Source organism: Calonectris borealis, chromosome 29, assembly GCF_964195595.1.
Source record: "Calonectris borealis chromosome 29, bCalBor7.hap1.2, whole genome shotgun sequence".
NCBI classification, from domain to species: Eukaryota; Metazoa; Chordata; class Aves; order Procellariiformes; family Procellariidae; genus Calonectris; species Calonectris borealis.
Window position 1 is genome coordinate 2,594,262 of NC_134340.1, and position 23,754 is coordinate 2,618,015.

The window sequence follows — 23,754 nt, forward strand, 5'->3', positions numbered from 1 at the left end:
GGTTGCGTGTGGTTGGGTTACAGAATGGGAGCCATCTGCTGGCAGTGGGTTCAGCATATGCAGAAGCTGTGCCAGAGTGGCCCCACAGTGCCGTTTGCCCATTCTGCAGTGCAAAATGGGCTTGTGAGGCGTTTTACTTGGAAGCAAATCCCAATGTAGACAAGCCTTTAGCAGTACGGTGTATAAACGAGTTTGGGGATCAAGTCCACTCTTCCAAAGATCCTGTGTGTAAACTGTACTACTTAGCATAAGCATCTCTTAAGTGCCTGTGATAGGAAGTCGTGATACGAAATCGCTGAATTAAAGATGTAAGAGAGTGTAATGCTTGGTGGAGCCCTTTTGAAGCCCCAGTTTGCTGCATTAAGAACGTGCACGTGTTCCTTGTGGCAAAACATCAGTGTTAAGAGGCTGCTAGTGTGTTGTCAACAGTGTGCTTTATTATTTAACAACTCTTTTATAGAACCAAATTTAAGTTGTGAAGAGGATGAAGTTACGAAGTCTGGAGGGAATCAGAATCTGCCTGTTTCTAATCCTCAGGTATGAAAACTGCACTCTTGTCTTAAACTTTTGCTTTGAGTGATTAATAGGTAATCTAGTGACCACAGTCAGTATTTTCAGCAATAAAATGCATTTACATTTTACTTCCCAATGTTTTATAAAAAATATTAATATTCTAAAGCAATCAAAAGCAGTAACAAAAGGCTGTTTCTCTTGATACAGTTTTCAAACCAAACAGATGGTCTGACTGATATTAACGTAAATGGGAATGTAATTTCCGTGTTTATAAACTGCCATAACTAAACACTCTGCCTAACAGAAATTTCTCTGCTAATTCTGACAGACCAAAACTTGATTAAAGGTTGATTAAAACTTAAAATGCAAGTTCATTACTCAGACTTAAAACTCAGGCTATATTCCCTGCATATAGCAAAATAGTATAATTTAAATGTGGAGGACTACTTCAAATACAGGTCCTTAAGATTTCTTAAAACAGAATAGCCCTAGGTAACTGTGAGTGACTTACTGTATAAAAATAACTGATGCTTTGATCTGTCAGGGCTCTTTGACACATTCAGCTGTAAATAGTGGTGTTAACTTTAACGGGTATACTCCTGTATTTAAATTCCAGCTCGAGCGCTGTGGTGAGCAGAGGCAGAGCTCTTTGCATGCTACAGCACTGAACCCTGCCGTAGCCTCTAATACATATTTTTTTACTGCTGTCACAAGGCAACATCTATTTTATGATTTTAGGTTGATCATTTGGCAAGTAAGACATCTGAACTTAATGTGTCAGAGAGCAGGACAAGAAGCGGAAAGATATTTCAAACCAGCGCTGTTAGTATCGTTTTTTCTCTAGTTCTATTCTCTCTATTTCTGTTCTTCTTTAAGCCTTTTTCTGTTCCAGACAGTGAATAAAACTCTAAGCTTTAATACGTTTCATGTAACCAGAATGAAATTCTCATCACTTCTAAAATTCCCATTAACTTCAACACATTTGGATTCTTAGTGTCAAAGTCTGTTCCAAGGAGTTAAAAGCTGAGTGTTGATGTAGTTAACCCAGGTTGAGAAAGATTCATTAGGATTGATTTGTATCTTCTTGAGAATGCATTTAGCCAAATTCCCTGCTGGTTTAATCCGTTGTTGATAGGAGTGTGTGCCAGGAGAGATCCCCAGCCCAGTGTGCCATATGCTTGCTAGTGATTTTACTTGGAAAACATGAGGCCAGAATTCTAACCTCAGACCTATGACTCACTCATACCAAGAAAAATCCATTATTTCTTTGCTTAATCACACTGCAGCAGATGAGTCTTGTAGTCGGTGCTATCTGTGGGGAGCAGAAGTTGTCTTCAGGGTGGAGTTTGGCCTTTGGGGACGGTGTTGGGGGCCCCCATTTGCCTGTTGCTGCTGCCTTCACCAGCTGAGCTTGGTAGCTTCAGCTTTGTGAGGGCCTTCACAAGACCTCAACATTCCTCTTACTTGTGAATGTTCAGGGTTACTGGTAGGTTCTTCACAGAAGAAGCTGTGGGGTGAATACTACCATTTTAGTAAATAAGTAAGTGCTCTTCATTTACAGTCAGGAGGGGAAATTATGTGTCAGGGCCAAGAAAAATCATACCCTTCCTGTCCCTGCTCTGGAAAGCTCTTTGTTAATTTTTAGTGCAGGTTAGGGAACAGTAGTTGTGTAAGGATTCCTAATGTGCAGCTCAATCGTTGCTAATAGTTTTCTCCTAAGCTAATAGTTGCCTTATTTCTGTAAAGGCTGATGGAAATCAAACTTGTGAGCATGCAAAATTCATTCCTCAGCTGAATGTTCTAAAGAAATCCAGAAGAGAAATTGGTCTGTGTCTTAAAAATATCCATGTATGAAAGCTGCATGAGAAGAGGGCTATCAGAGTTTGCAACAAATTCATGAAGTGGAGATGTTAAATTCAGAATATAGAACTAGTAGATTCAGTCTTTGTAAAGCACTGCTTACTGCAGAGTAGAATTTTTTTACTTCCAACCCGGGGGTCATATGCAGTATTTTTTATATTATTCACTGATAACATAAAGGAAAAAAAAAAAAAAGAGAACATCATTCTGTTTGCTCACTATCACCATATCTGTCTTTTAAAAAAAGGTTTCGTTAATGAACTAGAATTTAAACAAAACACATTGCTTTAAATAATCAAAAGCACAGCAGAGCTAAAGGCTAAATTCTCATCTTTTCACATGTGTGCAAGTGAGAAATAATTGGATTTAACTCAGAAAGGCGAGCCTGTATGGTGCTGAGCCCCCTCTCCTGTCGGTACGGGGCGCTCTGCTGTGGCGCAAAGCCCTCCTGCTGCTGGCCGGCTCTGCGGTGGGGCTGCCGCGTGGGCTCCCAGCCGCTCACGGAATTGGACTCCAGGTGTGTTGCCTCTGTGGAGGGAGCAGCCTTCATTACATTCTCTTGAAGCTGCGACACACTGGAGGTCCTGCCCTTACAGCATAAACACATCCCAGCCCTCCTTCGATAATTTGGAGGGAGGGTCAATTCTGCCAGAAGATAGTTATCCAGATGTTACTTCAGGCTTAGCAGCGCTGGGCAGGGACCAGGTAACAGTGAGGTTGAGCCAGATGCTCCACACGCAGCTCTCGATGCATCACACAGCTGTTGTCTTCAGGGTGGGCTTTTCCCGTGTTGAACTTGCTGATGCCATGGAGCAGGCCACAGTCTGTGCAGTGTGGCAACCTGTAATGCAGTATTTATTTTCCCTTGGCAGGTTCATCGCTTTGAACTCTCATCTAGTCAGGATGTGCTACCAAAAAGGAGAAAGATCAGTGAACCAAAGGAGCAGTTTTAGACACTCATCTCCCCGCTGTTTGTTTACAGAGTTCTTCACCACACCACTTCCATTTTGTTGTTTAATGTGAATGTTCATATTTAAATGTCTTTTAGGGATCTTTTCTGTTCTCTTTGTAGTCAAAATGGAGCATATTTTAAGGAAAGAAAATCTGTCAAGAAGCCCAGCTGAAGAAATCAGAACTTACTGTTTTTATAGGAGGTTGTACCCCATCAGGAAAGACAGAAGGTACCTGACTACTGATGTAACTGAAAATTTCTGTAACAAAGCCAATTTGGGGGATTTGACTTCCTGCTCATAACGTGTTTAAATCCTGATGATGGTTGTGTGACGTTCATTACCCACAACACACGGTTTCACCGGTAACTTTGGGCTGTATTTCAAAGCTGAGGAACTCCTTGTCCAGAACCTGCCATACATGGCACAAAACCCCGCAAGTCTTGGGTTAATTTCCAGAGCTTTGTGGAGCAGGTTCAGGAGGGCTGTGTTGTCAGTTACAGCAATATTACATTTTTTGCTTTTGCTGCTGGGACAGTTACGGGGGCTTGATTCTTTGCCTTTCTTCCAGACTGAAGGCACCAGACTCAAGTAAAAAACAAGCATTCTTCACATGTTCAATTATATATTTCATTTCAAAATGCAGGGATTTCTGTACAGCTGTGATAAGACACATGTATGTAATTACAAAGAAAGTATTAATCTGGGGCAGGCATCTATTATAACGGTCTGAGATTTTTGAAGAAGCAGCTTGATGTACATAAAATGATTAATTGCAGAAGTTGGACGTGGCACCATTTCTTTTTCTAACAAAAAATTGTCAATTTTTCCTGTGCTGTAAATGGAGCTGTTTCTGCGCGGCGAGGAGCTGCTGCCATCTTTGGGTGGGGATAGCTGAACGTGTCTTGACATTTTTGACTTCTAAATTAAGAATGGCTTTGTGTCGTTCCTCAATTAAAGCAATGTTAACATTTAGTTGCTGGGTGTTCCTTGGATGGGAGTACGTCTGGGTGATGGGTGGGAGCTCCGGCCTGCTCCCGCCAGCGGCTGTGTCGGGGCTGATCGGGGCGGGGGCCGCGGGCCGGGCGGGGGCGCAGCCGAAAAAGCAGCGGGGACGGGGAGGGCCGGCGGAGCGGCCGCGCTGGCCGCGGGATGCGCGTTGCTCGCCGGTTCTGGGCCGGATCCCGGGGATTAACGAGCGAAGGCTGCCGGCGCCTCGGGCTGGTGCGGCGGCGGCTGCGCGGCTGTTCCGGAACGCCTTGATTTACTTCGGCAGCCCCGGGCTGCCCTGTCCTGCCCGGGCTCCGGCGGAGGGGTGCAGGGGAGCGGAGCCAGCGCCCGCCGCACGCGCGCCGCCTTCCTCCCCAGGAGGAGGAGGAGGAGGAGGCGGAGGCGGAGGCGGAGGAGGCGGAGGTGGGGAAATCCCACCCGCCGGCCCGGCCGCTGGCCGCGCTCATTGGAGCTCCCGGCCGTGCGGGCTGCCATTTGCTGGCGCCGCGCACCGGGCTGGGTTACCGGAGCCAGGAAGCCGCCGGGCCGCTCCCGCCCTCCCCGGCCCCACCAGGAAGCTTTTCCTCTACCCGGCCCCGAAGTTTGGTCGCAGGGAAAGGAGCTGGGGAGGCTTGGGAAGGACCCGCCGGGCAGGGGTGAGGCCGGGGGGACGCGGCTCCGGGTTTTGTTTCTCAGCCCTGAAACTCTGTGCGGGGGAGGGGGGGCGGCCGTGCTCCCCCTTGTTTGCTGTGTTTGCGCATTTCGCGGGGGAAAAGTTGTCGGATCTCGTAACTGCTTGGTGGGGCTGAGGGGGCTGGTGGGAGGTTTGGGGTTGGCAGCCCGGGAGCGCGAACCTGAAGGCGCAGGGGGTTAACCTCCGAGAGGAGGTGTCAGTTGCAAGCAGGTAGGCTGCACAGGGGCCGGGGAGAAGGAGAGCCCTGCAAATGAGGGTGCTCTTTCTGCATCGCCCCGGGGCGCTGCCGCGTGCCCCGTGTCCTGTGCGGGTGCGGGACCTCATCTCTGTTGCGAGCGCGCGGCTGGGAGGTCCCCGGGCGAAAGGGCTCGGCTGTGGCTCAGATCTCCCGTCCTCTCCCTGAACGTGCAATCGTCTCCTCAAGCACGTCGTTAGGTGAAGACAGTCGCTGCCTATCAGTGACTCTTGTACAGCCATCCTTGGAAGGGTGAGCCAAAAATTCTTGGGTGCAAAGGGCGTGCGTCCCTTGTCCTTGTCTGTGCCTCCCTGGAGCCTGGGTTTTGCGTCTTGGGGCTTAGCACTGTCGTAGTCTGTCGTGTTTAGGAACAGGGCGGACCTTGGTTCTCTGTGTGCCCCAGTGGAGGGGGAGATGACGACGCTAACGCACCGAGGACGGCGTGCTGAGGCGGGAAGGAACTTGGACAAGAAGCCCGAGAGCGAGGAAGATGTGGCTGCGGACAGAGACCTGAATGATGATGATCCCGATGAGTCCAAAGATATCCGCCTCACACTCATGGAGGAGGTGCTGCTTTTGGGGCTGAAGGACAAGGAGGTAAGGCAGGCGTCTCCGATGGCTGCGTGTGCAGTGGTGGCAGCACTGCCTTGGTGTACCTGGAGGTGAGGTTCTCTGTGAGCAGCAGAAGGGATCGTACGAGTGCCTCTGAGTTCTCTTCAACAAAGCCAGCCTGCTTAGCTCAAATCACCTTCATCTGTAGCTTAAACTGAGCTGTGGAGATTGCTTGCAAGTGCTGTCCCACCAGCTCTGCCATGGGGACTGTAAGAAGCGGCTGGAGGCGAGGGGTGCCTTATGGTGTGGTGCTACTGCCATTTGCAGAGCAAAGGTGGGTTTGTTCTTTGCCAGGGTCAAAGATGTGGGGTAAAAGGAGCCTCACCTCGTGCATCAGATGGTAAATGTCCTCTTCCCTAGCCCAAGTGCGTTTTCCTGTCTGAAACCATCAGCTGAAACACAGAGACACTCTGAGCACTGTTTCCACTTTGTTAAAAATTGATGTGAAAAACAGCAGGGGCAGGTTTTGAGAGAAGGCAGCTGGACCGGGAATTGAAAGCAGGTGCAGGATGGGTCTGAGCACAGCAATGGCAAAGGAGGTAGGAGCCACGTCTCTGTTTTCAGACCAGTAATTTCCTTGGCTGGGCAGGAATGGCATCGTACAGCTCCAGGCTTGGGGGTAGTGGGGCTGGATGGGAATCTCTTTGCTGGGTGCTTGTCTCGCCCATGTGTGCTGGTTTAGTGGCTTTCTTTGGCAGCAGTGGACGAACTTCACACCCAGTTATTTTCAGTGGGTTGTTCTCTGCCAGAAAGGGACCTTGGTCAAACTGAATTGTTTTGTGCTTATCAGCTGGTAGGAACTCGTTTCTCAACTCTGCCTAGAATGAGCCATGGGGAAAGGAGAAGACATCTCGCGTTGAATTCTCTGAGCTGCTTGGCTCTTATCTGCTGTGTCGGCACACCTTGTCTTCTTTAGTGCATGCATCGTCTTGATCTCTTTGGGGGAATCTGATGCTGCTATTCCTGTCAAGCAGATGGAGAAATCGAGACCAGGGGAAGCTAACCAGTCGCCCAAGGTGCTTCTCAAGATGATAATGGCAGAGGAGAGCCTCAAACACAGGTTTTTCAGCTCCAGGAGCACTCTTCCTATGAGCCTGTCTCCCACCCTGAGGAAAGGAGACACTGTGGTTGCCAAGCCTGTGGTAGATGGGCCACCTTCTCTTCGTCTGTTTCTCTGGGTTGAAATTAAGCCTCTGTGAGGTGCCTGAACTTTTTTTTCCGTAGGGCCCTGCTACTGCTGACTTAGTCTGAGCTGGCACGTTGCTCTCACATAGACCTGCTCAGGCCATGGCTTCTGACGTGGACCATGCTCGCAGATCCAGCAGGGGAGGGCTGCAGGTTGTGTGAGTGACAGAGGCTTGTAGCTGTCCTGTTTAACGAACCCAGATAAGATCTAGGACTTGCTGAGTCCAACAGGAGAGAAGGGCTATAAAGAGAACATCATGTAAATAATTTTGGAGCAAATGTTTGAGAGCAGCCTAGGAGCGTGGCATGGTCTGCTTTCTTCCTGGGCTACGTTTAGCATTCTTGGCTTGGTTAGTGTATTCCTGGCGATGGTCCTTCAGCCACCAGGAAGTTAGGAGAGCACAATAGATATGAAAAAAACTTGTCACACTTTTTTTTTTTTTCCCATCCTGTCCTTCTGCATTCCTTCATCTCAGAAGGAAGACCAGAGGCTGGCCATGAGCTGGGGTCCCAGGCGTTGGGTTTTCCCAGCTCTGTTGTTCACTTGTGCTTTGATGATTGGAAAAAAATTAGACAATTTTAGTCAAATCCAATGACCTCACAGTGTAATTTCATTATTTTAAGTATGAGTCTGTCCACCAGGAGAAATTGGCTGCACACCAGCCTGGCATTTGTAACTAGTCTGATTCCAGAAGCTGAAAGTAACCCAGGAGCTTTCAACTTGTTTGATTTCAGACCCTTTAAAATTTTCTAGGGGTAACATGCCTTCCAGCCCAGTGAATTTAAACTTTCTGTCACCTCCACACCCTTTTCTGGAGAGCTTGTTCCTAAAGGGCACATGGAAAAAACAGTGCATCTCCCATGGACGTAAATCAGCAGGGCAGGGATGACAGGTTGCTTTGTCTTTCCTCATGAGGAAATGAAGAAAGCAAATAAAGATTTTCGTTTCTTTTATGGGTCTCTGTGCCACACAAGCTGAGCAATCCGGTGTCCAGATGCACTGTATAAACAGACGTGCCGAGGACAAGAGTTTACCCATACGGACTGTAAAAACGTCCATGTCAGAGGGCTGCGTGTTCGCAGCCTTTTTTCCTTAGGAAAGGGGCTGGTTAGGTTGCTTTGTCTGTGGTCTCCTGGTAGCTTTTAGACCTGCCCTTTCTCTCCTCCCCCCCCATTTCCTCCAGAGAAAAAGAGCAATGAAAAGGGAGTTACGAGTGGGATGTAGAGTTTCTGGCGTATTGGCGTCCCCCTGCAAAGAAGCGTCGTGACTTTGCATCCCACTTGGCTCACGCTTGCCTTGGGCCCATCTCAAACACCAGCCCCGTTCCCAGCCCCGCTGCCTGCCTGGACGAGCCTCTCCCTGCAGCCCTGCCTGCTGTCCGTTGCCCTGAAATCCAAGGGCTGCCTGTGCCACGATGCAGCAGCCATCGGGCTGGAACAACCAGGCTTTGTTCTCATCGGGATAAAAGAGGAGAGGTCGCCTAGGCTGTCCCATTGCTTCAAACCAGGGTCAGCTCTCTCCTGGGAAGCATCAGTTGAACGTTCTTAAACCTCAGGGGACAGAGACTCCCCTTCCCTGCCCCCTCCCTCCGGGGGCAAACCGTTCCTGGGTTTTCTTGTCTGCATGGTTATTTCTTCCTGGTGCCAGCTCCAATCTCTCTGCCTACAATTTTAGCCCAGGACTCTGTCCCGTGCACAATGGAAGTGGGAACTAGCCATTCCCCTCCTATTTGCTGCTGCCTTTTATGCGTCTGACCCCCCATATCCTATTCTCCCTCCGTCTTCTCTTCCCTGGACCGAAAATCCTGATTCAATTGCTTGTTCCTTGTGGGTCCTATTTTCCAGACCTCTGCACCTTCTTGTTGCTTTGCCAAATGCCTTAACGATTTTGGAGCTTGGGCTTCTCGGGATGAGGACCCTGTCCCGTGGCGGGCTCAGAGAACAGGGCTGGGGTCCAGGCGTGGAACGTGCCGAGTCCGAGCAGATCCGCTCAGCAGCAGCCCCAGGACTGCCCCGCTGCTGGGACCCGAACTGCTGCACCCCAGCCCCAAGCTGCCCACTCTGCGGGGAGAGGTGGGATCTGTTTTCCCGTCCCTCATCCCTGGCTGGAAATCTTCTCTTCCCTTGCAGAAGTCTGAGCGAGGGGGGGTGATGAGGTTGGGTGGGCGAGGGGCTGGGGAAGCTTTTGTGCCCTGTGGTGGGAGCTGGGGCTTGCTGCAGCCTGCGCCCCGTGGGACGGGGGGTGGTGGGGAAACTCTTATCACAGGCCTGACGAGCGATTTCTTTGTACAGCTAATTGCTGTCAGGGCATACCCGGAGCTGGTGGGGGCTTTCTTCAAGGTTTCCCTGGGGGAAATGGGAGAAAAGCCTCCGGTTTCCCCCAGGCGTGCCTGCAGCAGCTGCGGAGGCCGGGCAGAGCAGAGCTCGCCTCACTGCAGCCCCACAGCAGCAGCAGAGTCCTCCTGTGGCCAGGGCCTTGCCAGGGAAAGGGCCCCGCTTTTCTCATTCTCGCTCGGATTTTTTTACGGTCTGGGGCTGGGCGCAGCTGCCTGGCCAGCGCTGGGGTGTGCCAGGCGGTTGTGGGTGCAGCGGGAAGGGCACGGCCTGAATTGCTCAATGTTTACAGGGAAGTTTTGGGCAGGGAGGGGATTAGTTGGGGCTGCCGGGCACCTTTCACCTGGTGGGGAAAACCCCTTCCTCCCTTTGGCCTGGGAGGCAGAGCTGTTAATGGTTGTTGGGAGGGTCACCTGGGCAGGCCGGCAGGGGTGGGGGGCTCGGCAGAGCTCCCCTTCCCATCTCTCTTCTCCCCTTCCCATCTCTCTTCTCCCCTTCCCGTCCATCCTGTCTCTCCCAGGGCTACACCTCCTTCTGGAACGACTGCATCTCTTCAGGCCTGCGGGGCGGCATCCTCATTGAGCTGGCTCTGCGTGGCCGGATCCACCTGGAGCCGCTCTCCATCAGGAAGAAGAGGCTGCTGGAGAGGAAGGTGAAGGTGCCACAGGAGCTGGGCTGGGGGCCCGACAGGCTTCGGGGCTCCGTCCACCCCAGCCGAGCCCACTGGCAGCGTCGTTTGCGAAAGCAGCGCTGCACGCCAGGGCTGGCGCCATCCCTTCAGGAGGGGAGCGGCAGGTCTGCATCCAGCCTTACACCACTTTGTCCTTCCAGGTGCTCTTGAAGTCGGACGCGCCAACGGGTGACGTCTTGCTGGATGAGACTCTCCGACACATCAAGGCCACGGAGTCTGCGGAAACAGTGCAGACCTGGATAGAGCTGCTCACTGGTAGGGCCAGTTAGAGACACCATCTCCTCAGCTCCCTTGGGGCCCATCCCTGCCGCCTGCCCCCTCTCCTTCGGCTTGGCCATCCCCTCGCTTCACTGGACTTGGGCAGAATATTGACAGCAGAACAGGGGAAGGCTGAATGTGGGGGCAGGGAGCGGTTTTCCGGGTCTTTTTTGTTGGGAGCTTGGTGAAAGACTTGGACCTTGCTCCCCATTGCCTCTTTTTTCATGATGAGTCTTCACAGAGTCTGGGGTCCAAGTTCCTGGGTAGAAGGGGCTTTCCAAAGAGATCTGCCCCAGGCTGCTGCGCCCTGTGGTCACTGGGAGCTTTGCCAGCTTGGCCTGATGGGAGAAGCGGGTCAGAGTCAGGCCGAGAGGAGGAAGAGGGTTCCTGTGGCAGGGACTGGTGTCCCTGCAAGCACAGATGGCCCTGGGCTGGAAGCAGCCTGGGCGCTGGGGTTGGGTGGCAAAGCCGTTGCTGCCCTGGCATTGAACGGGGTCTCCTCTCCTGCAGGGGAGACCTGGAACCCCTTCAAGCTGCAGTACCAGCTGAGGAACGTGCGCGAGCGCATCGCCAAGGCGCTGGTGGAGAAGGGCATCCTCACCACGGGGAAGCAGAACTTCCTGCTCTTCGACATGACCACCCACCCCGTCAGCAACGCCACCGAGAAGCAGCGCTTGGTGAAGAAGCTCCAGGAGAGCATGCTAGAGCGGTGGGTGAACGACCCCCACCGCATGGACCGCAGGACTCTGGCTCTCCTGGTGCTGGCCCATTCCTCAGACGTGCTGGAGAACGTTTTCGCCAGCCTGGCAGACGACAAGTACGATGTGGCAATGAACAGGACCAAGGACCTCCTCGATATGGACCCTGAGGTGGAAGCAGCCAAAGCCAGGGGTGCAGAGATGATCTGGGCCGTCCTGGCAGCCTTCAATAAGTCCTAAAAAGCCCCCGAACCCCCAAACCAGGTTGGGGAGCCTCACCCCCTCGATGTGAGGCCAGGGGTGTTGGGCACGGAGTTCCTGCAGCAGCGGGTGGGCTCAGCTCGGGCAAACCAGCGGGGTTTCGCTCTCCCCCCTGGGCAAGGGTGGGAGGGCGAGAGCCCACCCCTGTGGGTATGTCGCACACTCTTCCAAAGGCCGGTGCCGCCGGGGAGAGGTGGTGGCGGTTCTTCGCCCCCCTTTCAGTGCTCCTTGCCCGTGGGCTTCCTTCTCGGGCCAGCGCAGAGCTGGGAGGCGGCAGAGCCCAGCCCTGCCTCTGCGTGCAGGTACCAAGCTGCTCAGATGGGCCAAACCCCGGCAGAAACAGGGCTGCGGAGCAGCCTGCGCTCCCTGTGCGCTCCCGGTGTGCCGGCTCGTCCAGCCCCCTCCATGGCTCCCTCTTCCACGCACAGGTCTTGCCTTTGAGCTGCCTGGGCAGCGTGGATTCCCGTATGGAGCACTCCGATGTCCTCCTGGGACGGGGTACGGGCAGGGGAGCGGGCAGGGGGCTGGTTCAGGGGTGTCCAGCAGCTGGGGCCACCCCACGTGCTGGCTGGCACAGGGCAGCCCAAAGCCCTCGGCACGTGTTGCCATCGAGGAGCAGCTCTGCAGAGACCGTGGAGCCCTGCGCTGGGCTGTGCCCCCGTGGCACAGCCGCTCTTTCGAGTAAGAGGAAAGTTAAACTGTGATTTTTTTTTTTTTTTTTTTTTTTTTTTTTTTTAATTCCTCCCCCCTTCCTCTACCACTTTAATCTCCTGTGGTTCATTTAAATGTATTTCTCTGCAGCCCGAGGGAGTCCTGGGAATTTAAATCTGTTGTCCATGGCCGTGGTGGGTCCGGCTGCCCTTTCTAATAGCAGGGTTGGCAGCTGAAGGGGCGCTGGCAGCGCTCTGGCGTGGCGGAGGGAGTCCTCTGGGTCCCGGAGGTGGCTCTTGTCTCATCAGCTTGCTGGGTCTCAGCTGCTGCTCGCTGCCTGCAGCGGGGGAGGTGTCTGCGGGCGGCGGGGCCTCCTCCCGCCCCCCTCCCGCTTGGCCCAGGTGGGCCTGGCGGGCTGCAGGTGGCATCACCTCGGCACCAGTTTGCGTCCCCCCGGGCCCGTCCCCGCCCGGCCCTCCGTCTGCCGCGGGTTCCCGAGGGCGCTCCCGTCCCCTGTGCGTGTGGGTGCTGCCAGCGGGTCCCCAAAATCCGTGGGTGGGGGTGGCCCCCTCCTCGCACAGGCGCCTCTCCCCCGCCGCGCCTCGATCGGGGCCGGTGCTGCGGTGCGGTGTGCTCCCGGGCCCTGCCCCCGGGTCCCTGCCGCCGGCGGGGGCCGGAGCGGGCGGGGGAGGGGGCAGGAGCCACCACCCCGCCCCCCGGGCCCTGCGCGGGTGGTTTCGCGCCGCTGTGGGTCCCGGACCCGGCAGCAGCTCCTCAGCCCCGGCGGCTCTGGGCGTGCCCTGGTGCCTGGCGCCGGCCCCGGGCGGGAGCGGGGGCGTCCCGGCCCCGCCTCCCGCTCCCGCAGCGGGGGGCGCCGCGCTGGGCGGGGCCAGCGGTGCTGCAGCCCGGACCCCTTGCCCCGCCCACATGGTGCTGCCTCACTTCCCATTGGCCAGTGGCCCCCTCCAGCCGGGGCGGCCCCGCTCCGCCACTCTCCCCGCCTCCCGCGGGCGCTGGTTGGTCAGGTATGATGTCACTGCGGCCGCCTCCCTATGCCCATTGGGCAGGGCGCCTGTCCGTCAGACAGCTGAGGCGTTAGGGGGCGGCGGTGGCCATTTTGGAGCAGAGCGCGGGGCCGGACGGAGCGGAGGGAGCGCGGGGCGCGGAGGGAGCGCGGAGCCTCCCCCCCCTCCCCCGCCATGGCAGCCCCCCTCGGTACCGGCGCCCGCACGGAGGAGACTGGGCAGGAGAAGCAGGTGGGGAATCCCAGGACGGGCCCGGCCTGCTCCCATTGGCTCGGCCACATGTCGCTCTTCACAGCCCTGTGCGCGGATTGGTTGCTTCTGTTGTCCTCCTGATGAATGCTGGTCTCTCATTGGCTGTGGGCTGGTGGGGGTTGGACTTCCGGCAGGGCTGGTGGGATAGCTCTGTCTCGATGGCGGCGTGGGGGGTGTGTGGGGGCTTTTGCGATACTGGGGGTGGGAGGCGCTGGTGGGAGGGGGCTGTGGGAGGGGGGCGCTGGGGAGTGCTGGGATGGGAGCGGGGCTTGTGGGTGCTGGGGAGTATTGGGATGGGGAGGCCTGGGGGGCCCTGGGGAGCGTTGGGGCGGGAGGGGGAACTGGGGGGTGCGGCCCGCGGGAGTGTCGGGCGGGGGGACGGGGGCTGCCCTGGGGTGCGCCCCGCTGCCGAGGGGCCGGGCCCGGCTGCGGGATGGGGGGGAGGCTGCGCGGTTCGGGGGACTCGGCTGCCCCATCAGCAGCTGGGTGAGCCCTTTCGGGGCAGAGGCATGCTGGGGTGCCACAGCCCCCCCGAAAACCGGCGTTGGCTTCAGCCCCCCCAGGTTCACCCCTTGGACCACGGCGGGGGCTGCGTGGACGAGCAACGAGCCCTGGCTGCAGCAGGAGGGGCAGAGCTGCCTAGAGGCATCGGGGGAGCCAGGCTAGCATCAAACAGCGGGGCTGGGCAATGGTTCCAGGCTGCTCCAGCAGCTGCTGCGTCCCGGGGCACGAGCCTGAGCCCCCACGGGGCAGTCGGACCCGCTCCAGGACGCAGGCAGAGCTGCTGCCTTCCCTGCTGTCCCACCTTCAGCCGTCCCCCTGCAGCCAGCATGGCCTCGCTTGGACGTCGCAGTGGGAGAAGCTTTTTCCATTTCCCTGGTGTTAATTTAGCTCTGGGGTTGGGTGTAGGAAGGAGGCAGATGTGCTGCCTTTCAGGTACCGAGGGAAGGTGGTGGGCGCTCTCCCGTGGTGGAAGGACATGATGGGAGGCACTGCCGTGGGCGGCCCCAGGATCCGCTGGCAGGTGTTAAAGGCGCCGGCGCGGCGTTGGCTCTGTCGGGTGCTGCAGAGGTGGGCGAGAAGTGGGGTGCAGTGGTGCACTCCAGACAGTGTGAGAGAGATGGGAGCCAGTGGCATTTGCAGCCGGGCAGAGAGGAAGGAGACTTGAAGACGAAGAACTGAGGAGAGCAGGCTGAGATGATGGAAGGGCCATGAGGTGCAAAGCTTTGGCTGCCAAACCCCCCCTCGACCCTTCTGATGTTGGGGCTCGTGGGGTGCGTGGCTCTGTGGCAGGGCCGAGTGGCGGGTACTGGCTGCAGCTCTGATTCCTGGAGCTGTCATGGAGACGAGTGAGAAGAGCCGGGCTCCTTCAGGCCGTGTGTGGGCGAAGCCCTGCAGTATGCAGGAGCTGAAGATCGTGATGAGACTCTCAGCACTTTCCCCCGCCTTCGCTCCCCCCTTCTATCCCCTGGGGACCCCCATGGACGGGGGCGTGAGGAGGAGCCTGCGCGGTTGGGGCTCTGAGTGGGATGCGCTGAGCCTGCGCATCATGCTGCTGCTGGCAGCTCCAGTTGTCCCAGTTGTGACTGTCAGGAGCTGCCATTAACTCAGGTTTGCTTTGTCTTTTTGAGACGCAGCCGAGGAACCGTTTCATGGCAGCCTTTGCGCGCGCAGTCTCACAGCCTCTGCGGGGAGCTGGCCCCCAGGGCCGCAGCCACGCTGCGAAGAGCTGCTCCCCCGGGTCAGCGCCAGTGGAAGATCACGTTGAAAACCTCTTGCAGTGCCGGCAGTGCTTTCCAACCTGGAGGCTTGCGGGCTCCAGCTCCGCTCTTGGCCACCCGGGAGGGGAAATACCAGCAGCTGAACACACAGGAGCACGTCCCCTTAATCCACCAGGCCGAGCTTCAGTGCCTCGTCCTTGGGGAGCCCGAGACCCCCATCCCACCTGCCTCCACCTTGTGTGATTGCTAGCTGCATCCTGCCAGCTTGCTGGTCCTGTCCGATGCCGAGGGCTTTCCTGTTTCACAGATGGGGCGGAGGCTCGTGGTGGCAGTGCTCTGCCATGCTTATTGCGTGGGCTGGGGGCTGCTCAGGGCCTCCGCACTGGGGAGAAGATGCACATGATGTCCATTGGTGCAGCCGGGCTGGCAGGAGCAGAGCTGCCGCTGCCAAGTCTGCCAGCATCGTCCCTGCTGGAAAGGGAACGGTGATGAAGAGCACCCCTTGCCAACATCCCGTGAAACAACGACTCGCGCGTGCGCGGTGGCCTGGCCCCCGGTGGCCGCTAGCGGAGACGGCCAGCAGTGACATGTTGCCATTGGAGCTCGGCTGGTGGCCAGCCAGAACTTGGCCTTGCCGCGGGTGAGGCTCTCCAGGCCCTGCTGGGACCCTGACTCCTTCCCAGCCCAGACCGAAGCTTCTGTCGCGAGGCCTGCAGCCCTTCCCTGGAGGGGGGAATGGGCCTCCCTGAAGAGAGGGGCTGGGGGTTGGGGAGCAGATCCCAAGCCCTGCACTGGGAACCCCCCTTCGGGCGCTGTTGCTCAGCTGATGCTTCTTCAATAGGGGGCGTGGGGGGCATGTCTCAAAGGCCTGCAGAGGGGCCTGGCACCTCCTGCCACAATCGGCCCCCGGGGGTCCCAGGCTTTGAGCAGGCTGGGTGGATTCCAGGAACATCCTGAAACTCCTGTGGCTGTGAAACAGGCGCTAAAGTGCTGCTTTGCTGCCTGTGCCTGTTGTCGTTCCCGATAAATTGGTTTTGGAGGAGAAGGGTTTCTTCCATCTCAGTTGTACTGCAATGGGGTGCAGCAAGGCTGAACCCTCCCAGCACCGCAGCCGATCGTGCTGGGCAGCTCTGGGCTGATGTTTGTCGATGCTGGTCTGACCTGTCGCTGGTCAGGGGAGGACGCTTGTCCAGCAGCGATTTGCAGTGACATTTTAAGCCCAGTTTGCAAAGCCAAATGTCAGTGCAAGCGCCTGCAGAGGCTCCCATCTGGAAAGGAGGCAGGGAGAGGGTCTCAGCCTGTTTGCGTAGCTGCTTGGAGGTAAAAGGTGTTTCTGGCTGGGAGGGTGTTTATAATATTCTCGAGTGCGTCTGGGTTTTCCAGGTGACCACACCTTGCTTGGCAAGCCAGGCGCCGGGGTTTGGATGCGCTGCTGAATATTGTGTTATGGCATCACAGGTGTGTGTTTTTCTGTGGGGCTGAAGGGCTTTCCATCCCCTTCTTTGTTTTTCAGGACATGCAAGAGAAGGAAACCATCACCCCTGAGAGAGCAGAAGAGGCAAAACTGAAGGCCAAGTACCCCAACTTAGGCCAGAAGCCCGGAGGCTCCGACTTCCTCATGAAGAGACTGCAGAAAGGGGTATTTATTTCTCAGCCATGGCTCGTCAGTGTCCTTTCCTCCCTCAAGGGCACAGGCAGCTGAGCTCCAACAAGGCCAGGGGAATCGCACCGAAATTCCCCAGGTCAAAAGTCTGTTGAACCCATGGGCCAGGCTCCTTTCAGTGCCTGCGCTGGACGTGGCACCTAGCAGGCAGAAGCCCGAAGCTGTGAGGGCTGCTGTGGTCAAGCAAGGCCTTGTGCCTGCTCAGAACCCAAAAGCTGCCGCTTCTTGGGTGGTTTTGCTCTGCGTATCTTCCCCAGCGGTGGATCCCACCCTGGCCCAAAACCTGGGGTCTAGAGGCAAAACAAGTGCATAAATCCCCCCCCGCCTGCTGCTGTGCTCCGTGGGGTTCAGTGGGCCACTGAGATGCTGTGGGCCTGAGTTTTTATCTCTGGTCTGTACTTCGCCTGGGTTCTGGGGTGGTGCAAAGGGCACTGAGAACGCCAGTGAGTCAGCTGGCTGCATCTCCATTGCTGGCACCAGTGTAAAAAGCCAACCCTCTGACTGTGGTCCCTGGAAATGTAATTAAATTCCCCTCCGAGAGCCGTCTGTAGCCTGCTTGGGTTGTCACTGCTGGCTCTCCTCCTTGTGGAGGCTGGTGCAGAAAACATAAATCCCTCCTGAGCTGCTGGCAGCCAGTGGCCACGTGCTTTCCCCAGCTCTGAACACACGGTGTCTCCGTGTCACGCTGCGCAGGGTTTGGCTCTGTCCTGCCGCTTCCCTTTCAGCTTGTATTGACAGCTGTCCCCTCTGCCTGAGCAGCCGTGCGTGCTCGCTCGCACTGTTGATGTGATCACCAGGACTGGTGTTCTAGGTACCAGCTCTTAAAGCAAGCACAGAAAGGAGGGTTGTTTAATGGCTTGGTGCTGAAGCAGGGAGGGGCTTTTGGTCGGGACTGGTGGGCTCATTGGGGCCTGATGGTGCATCGGGGCAGAACTGGGCTCTTCAGAGCTTCTTGTGCCCAACAAAGCCCTGTCTGTAGCACCAGCGCAAGCTCTGCTTTGGTGTTCAGCCTTTCCTACGCCGCTGCGGGGGGTGAATCGTCACCGTGAAGGAGCACAGAGTCCCATGGTGATGTATGTGATAAGGGAGCGAAATGCCCTTTGAACCCTGGGTCGGTGGTGCTGTGCAGCAGGGAGGTGTCCTCTGGCCCTGTCTTCGCAGACATTTCCCTGCATCATTTTGGCTGTTGGGAGCCCGGACAGCCCAGCAAAGGCCTTGGCACCGGCCAGGCTGTGCTCCCTGGGGAGAAAATCCTGCCTCTGTCACACCGGCTCATCTGTTCACCAAACCAGAGTAAACTGTATCAGCAAACGTTCCCTGGCTTTGCCGCTGTAGCTGAGCCTCTGCTGACGTGGCTGTGTCTGCATTCGGCTGTCTGGGGGTCTCTGGACTGGGATTGAATCCCTGTCGCACTGAGTGTGGTGCAAGGGCAGAGCAGGACAAACCTGGTCTTCACCCAGCCAGCGCCACGCCAGGCAGTGAAAGTTCACAGGCTACAAACACCCAAAGGTGGGTCAAAGGGAGAAAACGCACCCTCATGTCTTGAGTCAGAAAGGCAGCTGCTGTGGGGCAAAGTTTCTTCCAGCTGGGGCAGGTCTGAGTCGCTCTGGGGTTTGTGGGTGGGTGCTAAAGGCCTTTTACATCGGGCCAGGCTCCCTTGCTTGGATTTTGCCCTTGCGTGATGTTTTGGTAACGTGGTTTTGAGCAACCCCAGCAGCTCCTTAAAGGATCATATTTGTGGCCAGATGTCTGTATCTTTGCTATGTCCCCACACTCCTGCAAATCAAAGTAACCCAAACTCTTCTCCCTCTTCCAGCAAAAATACTTTGATTCTGGTGACTACAACATGGCCAAGGCAAAGATGAAGAACAAGCAGTTGCCAAGTGCGGGGCCAGACAAGAACCTGGTGACAGGAGACCACATCCCCACGCCGCAGGACCTCCCGCAGAGAAAATCCTCGCTTGTAACCAGCAAGCTGGCAGGGTAGCCTGCGCTCAGAGGCTGGGTTTTTTCCTATTTTCTTTTCTTCTTTTGGCTAAATGGATTGAACTTCACTGTACCCTAGGGACAGGAGCACCAGAATCCACATAGTTATTTGAGTATTTACAGCAAACACACCCCAAAACTGAGAAGGCGAGCGAGAGGTGTCAGTAGCCCTGGACGCACAGGCAGATTTGATTGGGCCGTTCCTTTTAGCGAGTCGGTTTGCTGCCTTAATTTTCCTGCTGTTTGAAACCATCCTCGCTTGCAGAGCTACTGAAGCGCTGCCCTCTCACTGGGAGAGTCGAGCGGCCCCGGGAGACGCAGGAAAGTGCTCAGAGGAGTCTCTTGCTGTTTGCTTGGCACCGGGTAGGAGGGGAGAGCTCAGAGCTGTGGTGTGTGAATGCTTTTCAGGCGTCGGGTGTCTGCAGAGGAAGAACTGGCTGGGCAAAAGGTGTGATACATAATCTGGAAGTTTAGTTAGGTGTGTGCGTTAGAGCTTCTAAGTGAAGAAATTAGCTGATATGCAAAATATTACGTGGCTGTGTTGCTGGGCTGAGCTGCCTGGGATCCGTCCCCTGCTTGCACAAAGCAGCTAAGCTCACAGGAGGGGACAACGCATCTGACGGCTGCAGGAGAGGGGCCGGGCAATGTTTGAAACAGTCCTCGTGGCTTGGAGCTGCGATGAGGCATTTGCTGTTTCAGGGGTAAAGCCCCTCCGCAGCCACATCCAAGCATAGCTGTGATGGAGGGGCGCAGTGTGAGGCTCGCAGCTGCCCCAGGGGGTTTAGGGACAGCTTCTCTCTCCCCGGTCAGTTCTGGCCGCTGAGGCAGGGGTGAGAGATGGCTCCTCTCCCGGCTGCCGGGTAGGCAGCAAAAGGTGGTGAGCTGAATCCCACCAGCAGCAGGGCGCGTGGGACGCGGGAGAGCGTGGCCAAGCAGGCAGGCGCAGCCCTGTCTGGTCACGTGCAGCCCCTGTCTGATGCCCAGACTTTGGCGCTTGCAAAGCAGGGGCTGGCAGCAGCTGATCAGACACACGTGAGCTGTTGGAGCTGATCTCTGGAGGGAGAGAGGCAGGACCACCCCAGAAGTGAAAAAAGGACAGGAGACGGAGACTGTGGACATTAGGAAGAGAGGAGCGTAGAGGCAAACGTGTGTTGACAGTGTCAGGCACCCCAAGCTTGGATTTCTTTCTTTTTTCTCCCTTTTTTTTCTTCTTGCCTTTTTTTTGTTCCAGGCCTGGGTGGAAAAAAAAAAAAACAAAACAAAAAGTTGGTGTGGTGGTTGGAGCCTGCAGAACAATGTGCGCACTTGGTGCATATACTGTCCACTCCTCACGCAGTGGAGACGAAGCAGCCTCCTGTCCTGTGCAGCGGAAGGTCTCCATGTGCCTGTGTCAGAGCAGCGCTAAACCTGCCTGGTTAAGGCTCAGTTTTGAAGGCATGTGGGCAAAAGGAAATCAAGTGGACTTTTTTTTTTGTCCCCACCCCCTGCCCTGGGATTCCCATCAGGTCAGGAGAAAACAAGGCAGGGCATGGCTTTCCTTACGTGTGTTCTTGGCTGGCTGACTCAGGCTTTCCTGAGAAGCTGTTTCACTCATCGTGCTTTCCTGCTGCTGGCTGGAACGAGGAATGCGGTGTTGCTTCCTGGGAGAGTGTTTGCCAAGGGTGTGCTCGAATGCTTGTGTCTGCCTTCAGGTGGTTTGGAGAAAGCCAGCCACGGTTCCACTTGTCAGGGCACTCTGAGCAAGGGACTCCGTTGCAGCCCCGTCGCCACAGAGGACAGTTTTCTCTTTGTGGAACGGGCAAGGAGTGTAGCGGGATTGGGGGCTGCCCACTTGTAACCACGGTCCGTGCTTCGGTCTCTGTCGCCTTTCCAGACCCTGTGTGACCTGGCTAGGGTGGTGGTGGCAGTGGCTGTGCAACCTCCTTGGATGTTCTGCTGTCCCAGCCATGTTGTAAATAGATATGAATCATATATATAAAAATATATATAATTTTTTACATGTTCATCTCTCCTCTCTTCTAGAATGCTATGCTTGCTTTTTTTTAAAAAAAAAAAAAAAAGGAAATATAGTGAAGAATGCAAAGGGGCGTTGCAGCTTGGGGGCTGCCCCTGTGCTGAGGCGGGGCAGAGGGAGGGGACGGCGCTCGAACCACAGCTTTCCCTGGTTTTCCGGAAATGCCAGGCGTGCTTGCGCAGGAGGGGGAAGCGATTGCGACAACACAGGATGAGAACCAGCAAGAGCAATTCCATACAAGGGTAGCAGCCGTGGAGCTGGGTTATTTCCATTCCACCTCCAGAGCCGGGCAGGCATTGAGGGGGTGATGATGCTGTCTGCCCCACTGTCCACCTCTGATGGGAAGGGGTGCAGTGGGAACTGCCCTGGATCATGGAGGCATTTGCATTCTCATCCTCTGCTCCTCATAAAATACTACCACGAGGATGAGGCTGGTAGCGGTGGAAGGCTTGATGCCCCAGGGCTGTTGGGGTGAGCCAGCAGGAGGAAGGACATGTTTAGCACCAACTATCAGGGTGTCTGAGGGACTTGTGTGGTGCGAGCAAGGCCATCAAAGTGCAGCCGTCGGGCGGGGTGGGGTGCAGGGGGAGGGCTTGGGCTTACCGAGCCCACGCGCAGTTTTGTTGAAGTGGGGAAGGCAGGTGTGGCCATGCTCCTGCACCCCAGCGATGGGCACCGGGTGAGAAAGACCCCGATGGGCCTCAGCAAAATTGCTCAAAATCCCTGCACTTTCATCCTCCTCCTCCTTCAGGGCTCGTTTCAGCTAACGCTGTGCAACACCTCCCTTACCCCCCAGATACGTCAGCAGTGTGGTACCCTTCTCTATGGGCCGTGAGGGGGCTATGGGAGTGCGCGTGGGGCTGTCCCCCAGCAGCGGAGCCATGGGGTGTATGTGGGGTTCATCCCCAGCTATAGGGTGTAGGGAGAGCAGTGGGGTTGTCGGGTTTGCATGGGGCTGTCCCCCCTCAGCAGTGGGGCTATGGGCTGTGCAGGGGGCCCACCCCTGGCAGTGGGGTGTTTGTGGGTCTGTCCCCTGGTGATGGGGCCTATGGGGTGTGTGGGGGGCTGAACCCCAGCTATGGGGCCATGGGTTCTCCATGGGGCGTCCCCCAGCCGTGTGGCCATGGGGTATACATAGGGCTCTGGGGTGTGCATGGGGCAAGGAGGTGTGCGTTGGGTGGGTGTGGGGTGTATAGGCACCATCGCCCAGCGATGGGGCCATGGAGTATATTGGATGTACGTGGGCTGGGGGGGGGGCATGGGGTCCATCCCACAGGGGCTCAGGACCAAGCGGGGCCAGCAGCCACCTTGGCTCACAGCTGAGAGACTTGGGGCAGAGCACAAGTGGTTTTTATCCTCCTGCCTTCAAAACAAATCCGTGCCCCTCCTCCATGCCATGAGACAGGGGCTCCTGGTGCCCTCCCCAGGGGTCGGGCTGCCCCACAGTGATGTCCTCCCACACCGCCCCACTGTGGCTCCCTCTGTCCCCACTGGCAGCCATCCCGGAGGCTTTCACACCGGGATTTTCAGCCTTGACGTCACACCTTTCCTTTCTGGAGTTTAACAGCCCAGCCAATGGTGTCACCCGGGGTGGGCCGCTGTTCAAACGAACCCGCTGACCCTCCCTGGAGCTGCCTGAAGCCTCTGCGCTGTCTTCCACCCCCAATTAGCCATTTCGCAGCCCCTCAGGCCCACCCCATAGCGGGGGCCAGGGTCGGGTGTTTGCACAGGGACGCACTGTTCCAGCCTGGTGCCAAGTATGTGCTGGTGTTTGTTTGTGCTTTAAAGCTTGGAACTGCCGGGGAAATATGTGCTGGGCGCTGCCCCAAGCTGCCAGAGCAAGCCGAGCTCGCCTCTGTTATTGCTCCCGGTGCCAAGAATTCGCTTCCCGACAAGGACGCATTCCTTGGGGCCACGGGAAGGATTTTGAGGGGGCTGGGTTTTGTCTTGCTGGACCCCAGGTCCTGGTCGTGCAACCTGGTCGTGCTCTCACCCTGGTTTGTGGGGGTGGCAGCTGGGAAAAGAGCTGGCGAGGGGCTGAAGCGGCACCCGGAGTGAATGCACGTCCCTGTTTCTTGCAAGATCTGGGGCAAGAGCACTTTGGGGCACTCGGGACGGGGCTGTGTCCTGTGCTTACTGCAGCTTCCTCCTTTGCTGTTCCCGCCGGTGCACGGTGATGCTCAGGACGGTGACAGAGGCTTAGGTTTGCTGCAGTTTCTGTCCCCCAAAAATCCTGACCAGAGAGGGGCTTCTTCCTGGTGGCAGCTCCCCGTGTCCTCACTGCCCCCCTGGAGCGGAAAGACCCATTTGAGGAGCTGTGCTGGCATTCTCTCCCCATATCTGGCATTTCATCCCCACATCTGAGGTTCCCCCCGACCCCCAAATCACGAGGATTGCCTGCCCCTCAGGCCCTGCTTTCGGGGTAGTGGGAGTTTCCCGGGTTCCTTTCGCAGGGCTGTTCGGGGTTCGGCAGTGAGCCCGTCTGCCTGCGCCAGGAGGGGAAACCAGAACCCCCCCATGCTGTGGCCCCTGGCCCAGTGTCTCGCTCACATCACGTCTTGGTTCGGTGATGCTGCGGCGCCGCGGCTGGGTGACTGAGGGCTGACGTCACCTTCCCAGGTGGGGGCCGGGACTCCGCTGCCGCGGGGTATTTGGGTGGCCTTTGGACAGAGCGGAGAGGCCCAGCCCCAGCACGCGGCCCTGGCGTTGCTGGCCTGGCCACCTGTCTGCCATTGGGGCCTGCAGGGAAACCCTTTCCTACCTTCAGAGGGGGTAACCAGGGATGTGATTTCTGGGGACCCCAAACCCCAATTTCCAGTGTCTTGGGTCTGGTTAGGCACAAAAAGGCCGCGAGGCTGGAGCGGGTCGAGCTGCACTGGTGCTTGGCTCCTCAGGTGGAAATCCCCTGCAGCTGAGTGCTGCAGGACAGCAGCTGCCTTTGCTGCCATGCCTCTCCCTCCATCCCGGCCTTTCCCAGAGGACACGGTGCTGGCAAGAGGTCCGGCAAAGAGGCGCTTGGGAGACCTCCTTCCCTTCCTCACCGCCCCGGAGCAAAGCCACAACATTTGCCTTTCTGGGGAGTGTCTGATCCACCTGCATTGGCACAGATCCCCGTGGCTTCTTCCCCAGCCAAGTTTTGCCCAAATTGGGGCAGACTTTGA

General features: G+C 56.6%; 3 protein-coding genes across 6 annotated transcripts in view; all 3 read left to right on the forward strand.

Moving 5' to 3' along the window:
- Positions 1 to 4,294, forward strand: part of HORMAD1 (HORMA domain containing 1) — a 16,833-nt gene extending 12,539 nt beyond the window's left edge. The window contains exons 12-14 of the mRNA XM_075175892.1: positions 461 to 537; positions 1,252 to 1,335; positions 3,246 to 4,294. Coding sequence (XP_075031993.1) covers positions 461 to 537; positions 1,252 to 1,335; positions 3,246 to 3,326 — 242 coding nt within the window. The 3' untranslated portion in view covers positions 3,327 to 4,294. The remainder of the gene's footprint in view (positions 1 to 460; positions 538 to 1,251; positions 1,336 to 3,245) is intronic.
- A 548-nt stretch (positions 4,295 to 4,842) lies between these two features.
- On the forward strand, positions 4,843 to 12,081 carry GOLPH3L (golgi phosphoprotein 3 like). 3 transcript variants are annotated; one of them, XM_075175887.1, is made up of 6 exons: positions 4,888 to 4,969; positions 5,646 to 5,839; positions 8,885 to 9,112; positions 9,894 to 10,025; positions 10,205 to 10,319; positions 10,833 to 12,081. In XM_075175887.1, exons 2-6 carry the CDS (start codon positions 5,657 to 5,659, stop codon positions 11,258 to 11,260), a joined length of 1,086 nt encoding a protein of 361 aa, XP_075031988.1. In that variant the 5' UTR covers positions 4,888 to 4,969; positions 5,646 to 5,656; the 3' UTR covers positions 11,261 to 12,081. The 3 variants fall into 3 exon arrangements, with proteins under 3 accessions (XP_075031990.1, XP_075031989.1, XP_075031988.1); XM_075175889.1 differs by lacking the exon at positions 8,885 to 9,112 and having other exon boundaries at positions 4,843 to 4,969; positions 5,611 to 5,839; XM_075175888.1 differs by lacking the exon at positions 8,885 to 9,112 and having other exon boundaries at positions 4,883 to 4,969.
- A 919-nt stretch (positions 12,082 to 13,000) lies between these two features.
- ENSA (endosulfine alpha) lies at positions 13,001 to 20,584 on the forward strand. 2 transcript variants are annotated; one of them, XM_075175891.1, is made up of 3 exons: positions 13,001 to 13,188; positions 16,444 to 16,569; positions 18,410 to 20,584. In XM_075175891.1, exons 1-3 carry the CDS (start codon positions 13,132 to 13,134, stop codon positions 18,578 to 18,580), a joined length of 354 nt encoding a protein of 117 aa, XP_075031992.1. In that variant the 5' UTR covers positions 13,001 to 13,131; the 3' UTR covers positions 18,581 to 20,584. The 2 variants fall into 2 exon arrangements, with proteins under 2 accessions (XP_075031992.1, XP_075031991.1); XM_075175890.1 differs by lacking the exon at positions 13,001 to 13,188 and adding an exon at positions 13,280 to 13,382.
- Positions 20,585 to 23,754: the final 3,170 nt, after the last annotated feature.